Source organism: Pleurodeles waltl, chromosome 12 (assembly GCF_031143425.1).
Source record: "Pleurodeles waltl isolate 20211129_DDA chromosome 12, aPleWal1.hap1.20221129, whole genome shotgun sequence".
NCBI lineage: Eukaryota > Metazoa > Chordata > Amphibia > Caudata > Salamandridae > Pleurodeles > Pleurodeles waltl.
The window spans coordinates 201767116-201783153 of record NC_090451.1 but is presented as its reverse complement, the minus strand read 5'-3'; the positions used below and the strand labels follow the sequence as shown (position 1 = coordinate 201783153).

General features: G+C 48.4%; 1 protein-coding gene across 1 annotated transcript in view; it reads right to left on the bottom strand.

The window, feature by feature from the left end:
• ZC3H18 (zinc finger CCCH-type containing 18) overlaps nt 1-16038 on the bottom strand; it is a 529487-nt gene that overhangs the window by 449728 nt on the left and 63721 nt on the right. The window contains exon 3 of the mRNA XM_069215853.1: nt 13842-13926. Coding sequence (XP_069071954.1) covers nt 13842-13926 — 85 coding nt within the window. The remainder of the gene's footprint in view (nt 1-13841; nt 13927-16038) is intronic.

The following is a 16038-nucleotide window of genomic DNA, read 5'->3' as shown; positions in this document are numbered from 1 at the left end:
ATGCACTGGTGCCCTCACCTATGGTATAGTGCACCCTGCCTTAGGGCTGTAAGGCCTACTAGAGGGGTGACTTATCTATACCTGCATAGGCAGTGAGAGGCTGGCATGGCACCCTGAGGGGAGTGCCATGTCGACTTACTCGTTTTGTTCTCACCAGCACACACAAGCTGGCAAGCAGTGTGTCTGTGCTGAGTGAGGGGTCTCCAGGGTGGCATAAGACATGCTGCAGCCCTTAGAGACCTTCCCTGGCATCAGGGCCCTTGGTACCAGAGGTACCAGTTACAAGGGACTTATCTGGATGCCAGGGTGTGCCAATTGTGGAATCAAAAGTACAGGTTAGGGAAAGAACACTGGTGCTGGGGCCTGGTTAGCAGGCCTCAGCACACTTTCAATTCAAAACATAGTATCAGCAAAGGCAAAAAGTCAGGGGGTAACCATGCCAAGGAGGCATTTCCTTACACAACCCCCCCCCCCCAAACGAAAGAGGATGAGACTAACCTTTCCCAAGAGAGTCTTCATTTTCTAAGTGGAAGAACCTGGAAAGGCCATCTGCACTGGCATGGGCAGTCCCAGGTCTGTGTTCCACTATAAAGTCCATTCCCTGTAGGGAGATGGACCACCTCAACAGTTTTGGATTTTCACCTTTCATTTGCATCAGCCATCTGAGAGGTCTGTGGTCAGTCTGAACTAGGAAGGGAGTACCAAAGAGGTATGGTCTCAGCTTCTTCAGGGACCAAACCACAGCAAAGGCCTCCCTCTCAATGGCACTCCAACGCTGCTCCCTGGGGAGTAACCTCCTGCTAATGAAAGCAACAGGCTGGTCAAGGCCATCATCATTTGTTTGGGACAAAACTGCCCCTATCCCATGTTCAGAGGCATCTGTTTGCACAATGAATTGCTTGGAGTAATCTGGAGCTTTTAGAACTGGTGCTGTGCACATAGCTTGCTTCAGGGTGTCAAAGGCCTGTTGGCATTCTACAGTCCAGTTTACTTTCTTGGGCATTTTCTTGGAGGTGAGTTCTGTGAGGGCTGTCACAATAGATCCATATCCCTTCACAAACCTCCTATAGTACCCAGTCAAGCCAAGGAATGCCCTGACTTGAGTCTGGGTTTTTGGAGCTGCCCAGTCCAGAATAGTCTGGATCTTAGGCTGGAGTGGCTGAACTTGGCCTCCACCTACAAGGTGTCCCAAGTAAACCACAGTTCCCTGCCCTATCTGGCATTTGGATGCCTTGATAGAGAGGCCTGCAGATTGCAGAGCCTTCAAAACCTTCTTCAGGTGGACCAGGTGATCCTGCCAGGTGGAGCTGAAGACAGCAATATCATCAAGATAAGCTGCACTAAAGGATTCCAACCCAGCAAGGACTTGATTCACCAACCTTTGGAAGGTGGCAGGGGCATTCTTTAAACCAAAGGGCATAACAGTGAACTGATAATGCCCATCAGGTGTGGAGAATGCGGTCTTTTCTTTTGCTCCAGGGGCCATTTTGATTTGCCAGTACCCTGCTGTTAAGTCAAAGGTACTTAAGAATTTGGCAGCCCCTAATTTGTCTATTAGCTCATCAGCTCTAGGAATGGGATGAGCATCTGTCTTGGTGACAGAGTTGTGACCTCTGTAGTCCACACAAAACCTAATCTCTCTCTTTCCTTCTTTGGTGTGAGGTTTGGGGACTAAGACTACTGGGCTAGCCCAGGGGCTGTCAGAGTACTCAATTACTCCCAATTCCAACATCTTGTGGACTTCCACCTTGATGCTTTCCTTAACTTGGTCAGACTGTCTAAATATTTTGTTTTTGACAGGCATGCTGTCTCCTGTGTCCACATCATGGGTACACAGGTGTGTCTGACCAGGGGTTAGGGAAAAGAGTTCAGCAAACTGCTGCAGGACCTTCCTACAGTCAGACTGCTGTTGGCTAGAGAGGGTGTCTGAGTAGATCACTCCATCCACTGAGCCATCTTTAGGGTCTGATGAGAGGAGATCAGGGAGAGGTTCACTCTCAGCTTCCTGGTCCTCATCTGTTACCATCAACAGATTTACATCAGCCCTGTCATGGAAGAGCTTAAGGCGGTTTACATGGATCACCCTCTTGGGGCTCCTGCTTGTGCTCAGGTACACCAGGTAGGTGACCTGACTCTTCCTCTCTAGTACTGGGTAAGGGCCACTCCATTTGTCCTGAAGTGCCCTGGGAGCCACAGGCTCCAGAACCCAGACTTTCTGCCCTGGTTGAAATTCAACCAGTGCAGCCTTTTGGTCATACCACAACTTCTGGAGTTGTTGGCTGGCCTCAAGGTTTTTACTTGCCTTTTCCATGTACTCTGCCATCCTTGAGCGAAGGCCAAGTACATAGTCCACTATGTCTTGTTTAGGCTCATGAAGAGGTCTCTCCCAGCCTTCTTTAACAAGAGCAAGTGGTCCCCTTACAGGGTGGCCAAACAGAAGTTCAAAGGGTGAGAATCCTACTCCCTTCTGAGGCACCTTTCTGTAAGCGAAAAGCAGACATGGCAAGAGGACATCCCATCTCCTTTTGAGTTTTTCTGGGAGCCCCATGATCATGCCCTTTAATATCTTGTTGAATCTCTCAACAAGGCCATTAGTTTGTGGATGATATGGTGTAGTGAATTTATAAGTCACTCCACACTCATTCCACATGTGTTTTAGGTATGCTGACATGAAGTTGGTACCTCTGTCAGACACCACCTCCTTAGGGAAACCCACTCTGGTAAAGATACCAATGAGGGCCTTGGCTACTGCAGGGGCAGTAGTCGACCTAAGGGGAATAGCTTCAGGATACCTAGTAGCATGATCCACTACTACTAGGATGTACATATTTCCTGAGGCTGTGGGAGGTTCTAGTGGACCAACTATGTCCACACCCACTCTTTCAAAGGGGACCCCCACCACTGGAAGTGGAATGAGGGGGGCCTTTGGATGCCCACCTGTCTTACCACTGGCTTGACAGGTGGGGCAGGAGAGGCAAAACTCCTTAACCTTCTGGGACATATTGGGCCAGTAGAAGTGGTTGACTAACCTCTCCCACGTCTTGGTTTGTCCCAAATGCCCAGCAAGGGGAATATCATGGGCTAAGGTCAGAATAAACTCTCTGAAACTCTGAGGCACTACCACTCTCCTAGTGGCACCAGGTTTGGGATCTCTTGCCTCCGTGTACAGGAGTCCATCTTCCCAATAGACCCTATGTGTTCCATTTTTCTTGCCTTTGGACTCTTCAGCAGCTTGCTGCCTAAGGCCTTCAAGAGAGGGACAGGTTTCTTGTCCCTTACACAACTCTTCCCTTGAGGGTCCCCCTGGGCCTAAGAGCTCAACCTGATAAGGTTCCAGCTCCATGGGCTCAGTTCCCTCAGAGGGCAGAACTTCTTCCCGAGAAGAGAGGTTCTCTTTTTGGTGTTGTGTTGCAGCTGGTTTCCCAGCTGACTTTCCTTTTCTCTTGGTAGGCTGGGCCATTCTTCCAGACTCCAGCTCTACTTTTTCACCCTGTGCCTTGCACTGTGCCCTTGTCTTGACACACACCAGTTCAGGGATACCCAGCATGGCTGCATGGGTTTTCAGTTCTACCTCAGCCCATGCTGAGGACTCCAGGTCGTTTCCAAGCAAACAGTCTACTGGGATATTTGAGGAGACCACCACCTGTTTCAGGCCATTGACCCCTCCCCACTCTAAAGTTACCATTGCCATGGGATGTACTTTAGTTTGATTGTCAGCATTGGTGACTGGATAGGTTTGTCCAGTCAGGTATTGGCCAGGGGAAACCAGTTTCTCTGTCACCATGGTGACACTGGCACCTGTATCCCTCAGGCCCTCTACACTTGTCCCATTAATTAAGAGCTGCTGCCTGTATTTTTGCATGTTAGGGGGCCAGGCAGCCAGTGTGGCTAAATCCACCCCTCCCTCAGAGACTAATGTAGCTTCAGTGTGACACCTGATTTGCTCTGGGCACACTGTTGATCCCACTTGGAGACTGGCCATTCCAGTTTTAGCTGGATGGGAGTTAGAAGTGGTATCTTTCTTGGGACAGGCCTTGTCTCCAGTTTGGTGTCCAGACTGACTACAGCTACGACACCAGGCCTTTTTGGGATCAAAGTTTTTACCCTTGTACCCAGAATTGTTTTGTGAAGAGGCTCTGGGGCCCACCCTCCTGTGCAGGTTTTTGGGGCCTGTAGAAGACTCTTTACTATTTTTGTTTTTGGCTGTCTCACCACCTTTCCCCTGGGGAGGTTTAGTGACCCCTTTCTTTTGGTCACCCCCTGTGGAAGTTTTGGACACCCTTGTCTTGACCCAATGGTCCGCCTTCTTTCCCAATTCTTGGGGAGAAATTGGTCCTAGGTCTACCAGATGCTGATGCAGTTTATCATTGAAACAATTACTTAATAGGTGTTCTTTCACAAATAAATTGTACAGCCCATCATAATTACTTACACCACTGCCTTGAATCCAACCATCTAGTGTTTTTACTGAGTAGTCTACAAAGTCAACCCAGGTCTGGCTCGAGGATTTTTGAGCCCCCCTGAATCTAATCCTATACTCCTCAGTGGAGAATCCAAAGCCCTCAATCAGGGTACCCTTCATGAGGTCATAAGATTCTGCATCTTTTCCAGAGAGTGTGAGGAGTCTATCCCTACACTTTCCTGTGAACATTTCCCAAAGGAGAGCACCCCAGTGAGATTTGTTCACTTTTCTGGTTACACAAGCCCTCTCAAAAGCTGTGAACCATTTGGTGATGTCATCACCATCTTCATATTTAGTTACAATCCCTTTAGGGATTTTCAACATGTCAGGAGAATCTCTGACCCAATTTATGTTGCTGCCACCATTGATGGGTCCTAGGCCCATCTCTTGTCTTTCCCTTTCTATGGCTAGGATCTGTCTTTCCAAAGCCAATCTTTTGGCCATCCTGGCTAACTGGATGTCCTCTTCACTGGAGTTATCCTCTGTGATTTCAGAGAGGTTGGTCCCTCCTGTGAGGGAACCAGCATCTCTGACTAGTATTTGTGGAGTCAGGGCTTGAGAGGCCCTGTCTTCCCTAGATAGGACTGGTAGGGGGGAATCACCCTCCAAGTCACTATCATCTTCCTCCGAGTTGCCATCCTCAGAGGGGTTGGCTCTTTCAAACTCTGCCAACAGCTCCTGGAGCTGTAGTTTGGAAGGTCTGGAGCCCATTGCTATTTTCTTTATTTTACAGAGTGACCTTAGCTCCCTCATCTTAAGATGGAGGTAAGGTGTGGTGTCGAGTTCCACCACATTCATCTCTGCACTAGACATTATGCTTCTAAAAGTTGGAATACTTTTTAAGAATCTAAAACTAGTTCTAGAATCTAATTCAAACTTTTACCAAACTTTTAAACTCTAAAAGCAATGCTAAAAGGGACTAACACAAGGCCCTAGCAGGACTTTAAAGAATTTAGAAAAATTTCAAATTTGCAAAAATCAATTTCGAATGACAATTTTTGGAATTTGTCGTGTGATCAGGTATTGGCTGAGTAGTCCAGAAAATGCAAAGTCTTGTATCCCACCGCTGCCACCAATGTAGGAAGTTGGCTCTGTATGTGCTATTTCAAAGTAAGGAATAGCATGCACAGAGTCCAAGGGTTCCCCTTAGAGGTAAGATAGTGGCAAAAAGAGATAATACTAATGCTCTATTTTGTGGTAGTGTGGTCGAGCAGTAGGCTTATCCAAGGAGTAGTGTTAAGCATTTGTTGTACATACACACAGGCAATAAATGAGGAACACACACTCAGAGACAAATCCAGCCAATAGGTTTTGTTATAGAAAAATATATTTTCTTAGTTTATTTTAAGAACCACAGGCTCAAATTTTACATGTAATATCTCATTTGAAAGGTATTGCAGGTAAGTACTTTAGGAACTTTGAATCATTACTTTAGCATGTATACTTTTTACATAAAACACAATAAGCTGTTTTAAAAGTGGACACTTAGTGCAATTTTCACAGTTCCTGGGGGAGGTAAAGTAATGTTAGTTTTCACAGGTAAGTAAGTCACTTACAGGTTTTAGTTTTTGGTCCAAGGTAGCCCACCGTTGGGGGTTCAGAGCAACCCCAAAGTTATCACACCAGCAACTCAGGGCCGGTCAGGTGCAAAGGTCAAAGAGGTGCCCAAAACACATAGGCTTCAATGGAGAGAAGGGGGTGCCCCGGTTCCAGTCTGCCAGCAGGTAAGTACCCGCGTCTTCGGAGGGCAGACCCGGGGGGTTTTGTAGGGCACCGAGGGGACACAAGTCCACACAGAAAGTACACCCTCAGCAGCGCGGGGGCAGCCGGGTGCAGTGTGCAAACAAGCGTCAGGTTTCCTTTAGTTTTCAATGGGAGACCAAGGGGTCTCTTCAGCGATGCAGGCAGGCAAGGGGGGGCTCCTCGGGGTAGCCACCACCTGGGCAAGGGAGAGGGCCTCCTGGGGGTCACTCCTGCACAGAAGTTCCGTTTCTTTAGGGGCTGGGGGCTGCGGGTGCAGGGTCTTTTCCAGCCGTCGGTAAATGGAGTTCAGACAGTCGCGGTCAGGGGGAGCCTGGGGATTCCCTCTGCAGGCGTCGCTGTGGGGGCTCAGGGGGGACAACTTTGGTTACTCACAGTCGTAGAGTCGCCGGAGGGTCCTCCCTGAGTTGGTTGTTCTCCACCAGTCGAGTCGGGTCGCAGTGTTGCAAGTCTCACGCTTCTTGCGGGGAGTTGCAGGGGTCTTTAAATCTGCTCCTTGTAACAAAGTTGCAGTTCTTTTGGAGCAGTACCGCTGTCCTCGGGAGTTTCTTGTCTTTTTCGAAGCAGGGCAGTCCTCAGAGGATTCAGAGGTCGCTGGTCCCTTGGAAAGCGTCGCTGGAGCAGGTTTCTTTGGAAGGCAGGAGACAGGCCGGTAAGTCTGGGGCCAAGGCAGTTGGTGTCTTCTGTTCTTCCTCTGCAGGGGTTTTTCAGCTCAGCAGTCCTTCTTCTTGTTAGTTGCAGGAATCTAAATTCTTAGGTTCAGGGGAGCCCTTAAATACTAAATTTAAGGGCGTGTTTAGGCCTGGGGGGTTAGTAGCCAATGGCTACTAGCCCTGAGGGTGAGTACACCCTCTTTGTGCCTCCTCCCAAGGGGAGGGGGTCACATCCCTAATCCTATTGGGGGAATCCTCCATCTGCAAGATGGAGGATTTCTAAAAGTTAGAGTCACTTCAGCTCAGGACACCTTAGGAGCTGTCCTGACTGGCCAGTGACTCCTCCTTGTTGTTTTCTTTGTTTCCTCCAGCCTTGCCGCCAAAAGTGGGGGCCGTGGCCGGAGGGGGCGGGCAACTCCACTAAGCTGGAGTGTCCTGCGGTGCTGTGACAAAGGGGTGAGCCTTTGAGGCTCACCGCCAGGTGTTACAGCTCCTGCCTGGGGGAGGTGTTAGCATCTCCACCCAATGCAGGCTTTGTTACTGGCCTCAGAGTGACAAAGGCACTCTCCCCATGGGGCCAGCAACATGTCTCTAGTGTGGCAGGCTGCTGGAACCAGTCAGCCTACACAGATAGTCGGTTAAGTTTCAGGGGGCACCTCTAAGGTGCCCTCTGTGGTGTATTTTACAATAAATGTACACTGGCATCAGTGTGCATTTATTGTGCTGAGAAGTTTGATACCAAACTTCCCAGTTTTCAGTGTAGCCATTATGGTGCTGTGGAGTTCGTGTAAAACAGACTCCCAGACCATATACTCTTATGGCTGCCCTGCACTTACAATGTCTAAGGTATTGCTTAGACACTGTAGGGACACAGTGCTCATGCACTGGTGCCCTCACCTATGGTATAGTGCACCCTGCCTTAGGGCTGTAAGGCCTACTAGAGGGGTGACTTATCTATACCTGCATAGGCAGTGAGAGGCTGGCATGGCACCCTGAGGGGAGTGCCATGTCGACTTACTCGTTTTGTTCTCACCAGCACACACAAGCTGGCAAGCAGTGTGTCTGTGCTAAGTGAGGGGTCTCCAGGGTGGCATAAGACATGCTGCAGCCCTTAGAGACCTTCCCTGGCATCAGGGCCCTTGGTACCAGAGGTACCAGTTACAAGGGACTTATCTGGATGCCAGGGTGTGCCAATTGTGGAATCAAAAGTACAGGTTAGGGAAAGAACACTGGTGCTGGGGCCTGGTTAGCAGGCCTCAGCACACTTTCAATTCAAAACATAGCATCAGCAAAGGCAAAAAGTCAGGGGGTAACCATGCCAAGGAGGCATTTCCTTACAGATATGCTTTTGACCCAATTGTGGTTCATTAGCCACCACTGCAGATCATGCACAGTTACTGCCAAGATCTGGACCATGTCGGAGAGTCTCCCCTGATTCTGCCCTTACTGAAACTTCAGGTCCCACTGCAGAGCATGCATATGCTATCTGGCACGCGTCACTAGCAGGATGCAGGAGAACATGAGGCCCAGAAGCCTCAGAGTCCTTCTTATCGAAATCCAGGATAGAGGTTGAAACATTAGTATCATATGCTGAATATCCTGGACCCGCTGCTCAGGCGGATAAGCCTAAAAATTCACTGTGTCCACAGCAGCTCTGATGATAGGGAGCGTTTGAGAGGGAGTCAGGTGTGACTTTGGCACATTTATAGTGAACCTAAGCAAATGCAGGAAGTCCGCCTTAGTCCCCTGATCTGAGCAGATGAGTTGTGACCACGCTATTACTTGGTGAACACTCGAGGGGCGCTGGTAAGGCTAAAGGGGAGCATGGGGAACTTAAAGTGCTTGTGGCCCAAGTGGTAGTACCATCTGTGGGCAGGTAGGACAGGAACGTGGAAGAAAGTGTCCTAAAGTCTGCCGCTACCATCCAGTTTCCTGGGGCCACAACAGATAAAATCTGAGCCAGTGAGCATTCTGAACGTCTTCTTGAGGAAGAGATTGAAGGACCAGAGGTCTAGGATAGGGCAGAGGCCCTTGTCCTTTTTGGGCACAAGAAAGTAGCGGGAATAACAATGATGATCTGCTTCTGGCACAGGGAACATTTCTATGGCTCCCTTGGCCAAGAGAGCCATAATGTCCTCATGGAGAAGTGCCAAGTGAAACTCTGTCATCTGATTGTAAGATGGTGGCATGGCTGGCGGGGTAGTCTCGAAGGGGAGGGAGTAGCTCCTTTGGTCTATTTGCAAAACCCACCTGTCTGACACAATGAATTGCCAGTGGAGTAGGTGATGGGGAGCCCTACCTCTGAATGGACCCTGGTGGAGAACAGTCAGACTACAACATTCTGAAGGCAGCTGCTTGGGTGTGGGGGCAGTGGACTGGCCAGACAGCTGGCTCCCTGATCCACAAGCACAGTGGATTCCACATCCCAGGCCATGCAGAGACTGGACAGTGTGAGCGGTACGGTGGCTGCAAGAGAACAAACATGGTGGGATGCCCCTTTTGTACCCACAAAAGGGGCAAAAAGCATACTAAGGTGGACGAGAGGCAGCCACCAGGCCCAAGGACCTGGCTGCAGCACGCGAATCCTTGAAGCGCACGTGCACCGAGTCTGCTTTGTCTCCGAAGAGACAGGTGCCATCAAAGTATGTGTTTAGAAGATTGGCTTGGACATCGCCTGAAAAGCCAGATGTCCTCAACCAGGCATGGCTCCTCAGCACCACCTTTAATGCAAGCGCTCTGGCCAGTGAGTCGGTCGTGTCCAGTCCACATCAGATTGAGAACTTTGCTGTACCTCTCCTATCAGCGACATCTTGAGAGTACAGCCCAGGCCTCCTCCAGGACCTGTGGAAGCACTTGCTGAGCCATATCCCACAGTGTGTGGAATTAACATGCCAAAAGGCATGCAGTGTTAACGGACCGCAAATGCCAGGCTGGCAGAAGAAAACATCTTCACAAGTTGGTCCAGCCTTTTGGATTCCATATCTGGGGGGTGTGGAAGCAAAAGTGTCCTGCGACGTAGAAGCTTAGATAACCAAGCTCTCAGGGGAAGGGTGTTGCTTCAGGAATGCTGGATCAGATGGAGCAGGCTGATGACAGTGTGCAACAGTCCTGTTCACAGGAGCCCCTGTGCTGGGTTTGGACTAAGTACTGTTGGAAGCTGGCCTGGTGTGTGGTGGGTACCCAAGGTACTTACACCTTATACCAGGTCTATTTATCCCCTCTAAGTGAAGTGTAGGCAGTGTCTAGAAGCCAGGCTCTCTAGAGGTAGCTGTGGATGAGCAGCGAAAGCTTACCTAGGAGACATGCAAAGCTTATGCAATACCACTGTAGTCACACAGCCCTCACAGACATGAAAGAAAATACTCAGCTGTACAAAATTAAAGGTACTTTATTTTTGAAACACAAAACCACAAAAAACTAGAAGGGCAACCCTCCAATAGGAGGTAAGTAATACACTAAATATATACACTAGCAATCAGAAATAGGCATAGAAAATGTTAGAAACCAGTGCAAATAGCAGTATCCAATAGTGACCCTAAGGGAAACACAAACCATATACTAAAACAATGGAATGCAAACACACAGTACCCCCACCTGGATTAGGGGAATGTGTAGAGGGGAGCTGGGCATATTAGAAAACCACAGAGATAAGTAACACAGTACCCACCAGCGACCAGGAAAGCAGGAGTAAATCACTGGATTTTCTCCAAACCACTCAAAAGGAGGAAAAGTAGAAAAAGAAGACACCCAGAGAAGACTACAAGAAATTCAGCGGTGGATTCAGGAGGAAAGAAGACCTGTGGAGAGAAGGGACCAAGTCCAAGAGTCACAGTGGAGTCCAGGAGGAGTAGGAGATACTACCCACCCAGCTGTACTTGCAGGAGTTGGTCAACGGTGAGGAAGAACAGGTCAGCACTGCAGCCCTGGAGCCGAAGAAGAGTTCCTGATGGATGCAGAAGATGTCCCACGCTGGAGTGAAGATTGCAGACAGGTGTGGGTGCAGGAATTCCACCAATAAGCCTTGGCAAAGGCAAACTTGTGGTTAGTGGAAAAGTGGTGCTGCCGGGGACCAGCAAGGCCCAGGAGGACTCAACCCAGGAGGGGGAGTCAAAGGGGACCCTCAGCGTCGCAGAGTCCATAAGAGAAGAGGCAGCATCCACAGGGCGGGGATACAGGAGTCGCAGAAAGAGCCCACATAACACTACAAAAGAGGATACCACGCCACTGGAAAACCACGCAGGAGGCTGTGTTTTGCAGGAAGGAGTACTTGGGGCTGGAGCTGCACGTCATCTGAAGATCCATTGGAGGAGATGCCAACAAGCCTTGGCAGCTTCAAAAGACACAGTGCACGGGGGCACTGTCCTATGTGGAAAGGCAAAGGCTTACCTTAACTAAAGCTGGCAGAGAGGACCAAGAGGACTATTACGGACCACCAATTGTAATGCAGGATCCACGCAGCTCAAGGTAAGGGGAGATCCACGCGGCCGGTCGCCGCTTACTGTAGGTGCCTACAGTTGCAGGGGAGTGACTCCTTCACTGCATGGCAGATTTCTTCTTCTTCTTGTGCAGGCTGAAGAGTTGTCTCAGCCGGGGAAATGTTGCAAAGCTGGCAGGAGTCGTGAAAAAGTTGCAGAAGAGTCTTCTTCATTGATTGCAGCGTTGTCGGTTCCAGAAGGGTCCAGTCGCAGTTCCAGTGGCCAGAAGTAGAAGTAGAGGTAGCAGAGGAATCCTGCTGGAGTCTTTCAAACCGAACCAGAGGACCCCACCCAAGAGAGAGCAGTGACCTGTAGTGAAAATGGGTGCATGCACCCGCTTCACGCAGGCTGCAATGGCAGGCCTGCAGAACCCTTTGCATGGGCTCCCTATGGGTGGCAGAATACCTGCTACAGCCCATAGGGATCCCATGGAAGCCCAATGCCCTGGGAACCTAGGTACCATATACCAGGGACTTACATGGTGGACCAGTATTCCAATTGTGAGAAGAAAAGGGTAAATTTTACAGGAGAGAGCAAAACTACTGGGGTCCTGGTTAGCAGGATCCCAGTAGACACAGTTAAACCACTGACAACAGACAGAAAATGGGAGTAACCATCCCAAGAAAGAGGGTACTTTCCTACAAGTACCCAGCAGGACATCACTAAGGGCTTTATTAAACGGCAATATGGGTTCAGAGGATTAAGTCCCAGGCTGAAGTACCTCTGTTTAGGAGGTTAGTCCTGGCTACCACCGAATATAGCTCGAGGTCCAGGACCTCAGCCGCTCTTCACACCACAATGGAATAGGACGCTTCATCCTCTGTAGCCACACTAGAGGAGAAAAAATCATGTCAGGGGAAGTATCCAGACCACTAGCCTCACCCAGGTCCATATGGTCCTGTAGCTGGTACTATAAAGGGTCCAGTGACCCCTCCCAATACTCCAACCCATAAGAATAAGGGTCAGGATCCGACATAGGGGGCAAGGCCCCTCTCGAAGTCTGAATCAACATTGTGCCATGTTGGTCCGGCTCCATGTCGCAGTTGGCAATGAGGATGGGGTCGACGCCACCTGGGGGCATGGGAGGTGCTGGGAGTGTCAATGATGGACCCAGCGTCGGGGGAAGGTCGAGGTGGTATGACTGACACCTGCTCAGATCCAGAAATGGATCCACGGGTGACCCCCGGAGCTGAAGCCGAAGCTGCCAGTGAGGCACCCGGAGATGACCCAAGGGCACTCCAGCAGAGCATGGCCTCATAAAACTCTGAGCTGGGCAGGGGTCTCTCTGGCTCCCAGAAACTTGTGGAGGCGCTGCATAAACCCAGACGTTCCAAGGACAAAGACCTAGAATGACATTGCCCCTGTTCTGTAGTCTAGTCAGCCAACAGGCGGGATGAAGTCAAAGAAGGCTTGTTCTTCTTTAACTTTTTCTTGTGCCTCATCTTACCCAAGCATCCCGAGGACTTGGAATATGACGACGATGAATAGGGGCTCAGCAACTGTTCTCAGGACCTTTCTCTCGACAGACATTGGGAGCAACGCGGAACAGAGTGCCAGGCTGCAAGGAGCTTTAGGGACCACTCCCTCAAAGCTTTCGGATTTATGGCCTGTCACTCAGAGCATGACTTTGGGTCGTGGTCGCGCTTCAAACACCACAAGCACACAAGGTGCGGATCAGTCACGGACATCGCCTGATGACAGGATCCGCCGGGTTTGAATCCAGTTTTATACAAAGACATCATTGATGTACTAGGAGTGTCAACACTCAAAAAACTTTGACAAAAGAAGAAAAAGATCAGTCAAAACCCGACTGAGGTGTAGCTCGGGTAGCTCTTTGGATCAGTGCTAGCCTGGGGCGGAAAACAAAACCTGACAGCGCATTGGGGTAGCGCCTATATAGCACCCGTCGTATCTGGTGTGCATGACCCTGACGACAGACGCAGAGCCGATCGATGCCACTTAACAGCACGCAGGGGTACTGCTCAAGAAAAATCTCTGAATTTAGACTGACACCTGGGGGAAATTCTAAGGTAAGGAACCTGCAACGAGATGTCTCTATCGGATATATACTTACTGACCATAACCAAGAGAGCAAATTTCTTATTACACAACTGTCCAGATGAAGTTCACTTCATGATATGATGTGGTGTGGTGTGGTTTTTGTAACACCCCAACCCGCAGCACAAAAACATGAAAGCTGGCTGTTCAACAAATTCTTTGATTAGGATCTAATCTTGTACAGCAATCTACAATGTCACAAACACTTTTCTCCTTTCTGTCATCCTCACTCTAAATATATATTTCTATAAAAAGCATTTGGTAGTTTTGAGTGGTTTAGCAGCGTAGAAGCAACAATTAATAAAAGTAAGGCGAGATGCAATGTTATGATAGTTCATTGCTAATTTCAAACAAGTTATTTCTATATAGAAAGGAATAGACAGTTTAAAGAACATTAAACAAATTCTGGTTCTACGTGCAGTGTGTGGTTACCTTTCATGAAAAATCGACAGGTGAGCCGTGGCCGCACCTTCCTGTCACTGGGGTCCTTAACTTCTCCTTCTTCCAGGTCATCGTCCTGTAAAATCACAGAAAATATCATAACAATGACTAATTTGAGTATACCTAAATCAGCAACCTGTTGGGAAATGCAGGTTTAACATTAAGGGTAGGTATTCTTAGTTCTCGGTCAGGGGAATCAATAGGTCACAAACAATGAACCATTCTGCTCATGTGCAGGATCTCAGACCACTTTACAAAGAGAACATTAATTATTGTATGCTCAGACAAACAGACGTGTAAACACACACAGACCGACCACCTCCATCTATATGAGCAGGTCACATCCACTGCATGTTGAAGCAACACGCAAATAGTAAACAGATTATTGGTGGATATGGGTGGCTGAGGCATCATTATTAAATCCATTTTAAAGGAAAAGCAAAAGGAAGTGAAAATCCCAATGGGGCAATAAAGCAGCTTCAAGCTGAAAAAAAGGAACAAACTATATGCCTTTCTAACATTGCCAGCTAATATTCGCCACAGAACTTTCTGTTTTTGAGGGCGATACTATTGTTCAATTTTTATAGCTTAGCAGGATGCTTTAACTTATACTAATTACTATCCTATGGCTCAAGCCAGGGTGTAAGGTGGGTCCAGATTTCGGTCAATTTCCATTATGTAAAAGTAGGTAATTGAACATTGTTCTTCACTGAACGATCTTCAACGATAGTCAAACACTGAATAGAATAGCAAGATTATTTTAGAAAGATGCCAAAAGCTGCACCATGTATAAAAAAAAAAAATCAGTGTATGGCAGAAAAGCAGAATCAGAGAATAGTGCAAGGTAAAGTTATTTGTAAAGTCCCTGTCTCTTTAATGGGCACATTCCTAGCAGCAGAGTTTTGACAGTGTAACTAGCTCTTGGCTTCCCAGGACTGGATTATATTTCTAAACCTTCTAGTGGCACATAAATAAGCAAAAAAACTATCCACCTTACAAGAGAGTTACTGGAATTAGCCAAATCAAGATGAATGGGTATCCATCTGCAGTTTGATTAGATTTCCAGATCCCTTTTGTTTTTCTCTAGGCAATAATGGAACATTTTGTTCATGAATCTGTGTAATCTCTGCGCTGAAAATGCTTAGCTTTAAACTGCACTGCAAATGCCATTAGAGCAAAATTATTACTGTTACAGTTACTGTTCAGTTACTTGCGAGTTTAGGTACTAAGCACATCATTCGTGCATGAACTTTCACTCATTACTGCACTCATGCATCAACTCACTGATTTATTCTTAAATTCATCCACACACCCATCTACAATGAAACACACTCACAAACACAAGAAGCACAAGCAAAAATGAAAGAAAGACTGAACCTGTTCAGTCCTGTACCCAGGACAAATGACTGGATTCCAAGGGTCATAAGGCAGGCATCCTGCATCCTGTTAAGGCTACAGCGACAAAACAAGCCAAAAAAGGCCTTTTCCTGCAGCTGCCTAGCTGACCAGTGGTAAGTGGACCTGGACTAGATCATGCTGTTTGGCCTCTCCCTGGCATTGTGGGAGCTTTTAAGTGCCCTCCCCGAAGTCTTTGGGATTTTAAGGGGTGAGGGGGGCGGAAGGTTAGGAAGAATACATTAAATAAAAAAACAAAAATAAAAAAAACGTACAAGGCCACCCATGTAATTTCATAGCCGTGTTCACCAGGCACGCGTGTGGATACAAAACCACACCAGACAGCAGGCACCTTTCTGCCTTTTTACTTAAAGAGTAGATTTGGAGCCATGAAAAAAAGGAAATGTGTGAATGCTTTCTTTTTTTTAAAGTGGGTTGGGGACGCAACACAGAGGGGGTCAATGGGAAGCAGCAGCATTGAGGGCCCAGGTGGGTGGGAAGAAACACAGACAGTGCTGGAGGGATGAAACTGAGGGTGCGGTTTGGGAAGCAGAAACAGAGGGTGTGGGTGGGGAGACAACTACACAAATGGTGCAGGTGAGAGAAGCAACACAGAGGGTTGGGAAAGTAACAGGGTGTGGGTGAGACAGCAGCAACACAAAGGGGGGCGCGGATGGGGAAGAAGCAACAAAGAGGGTGTGGGTGGGGACAGTCCTGAGGGAGGAGGAATGAAACAGAGGGTGCGGGTGGAGAGGCACCAACACAAATGGCGCATGTGAGGGAAGCTAAATAG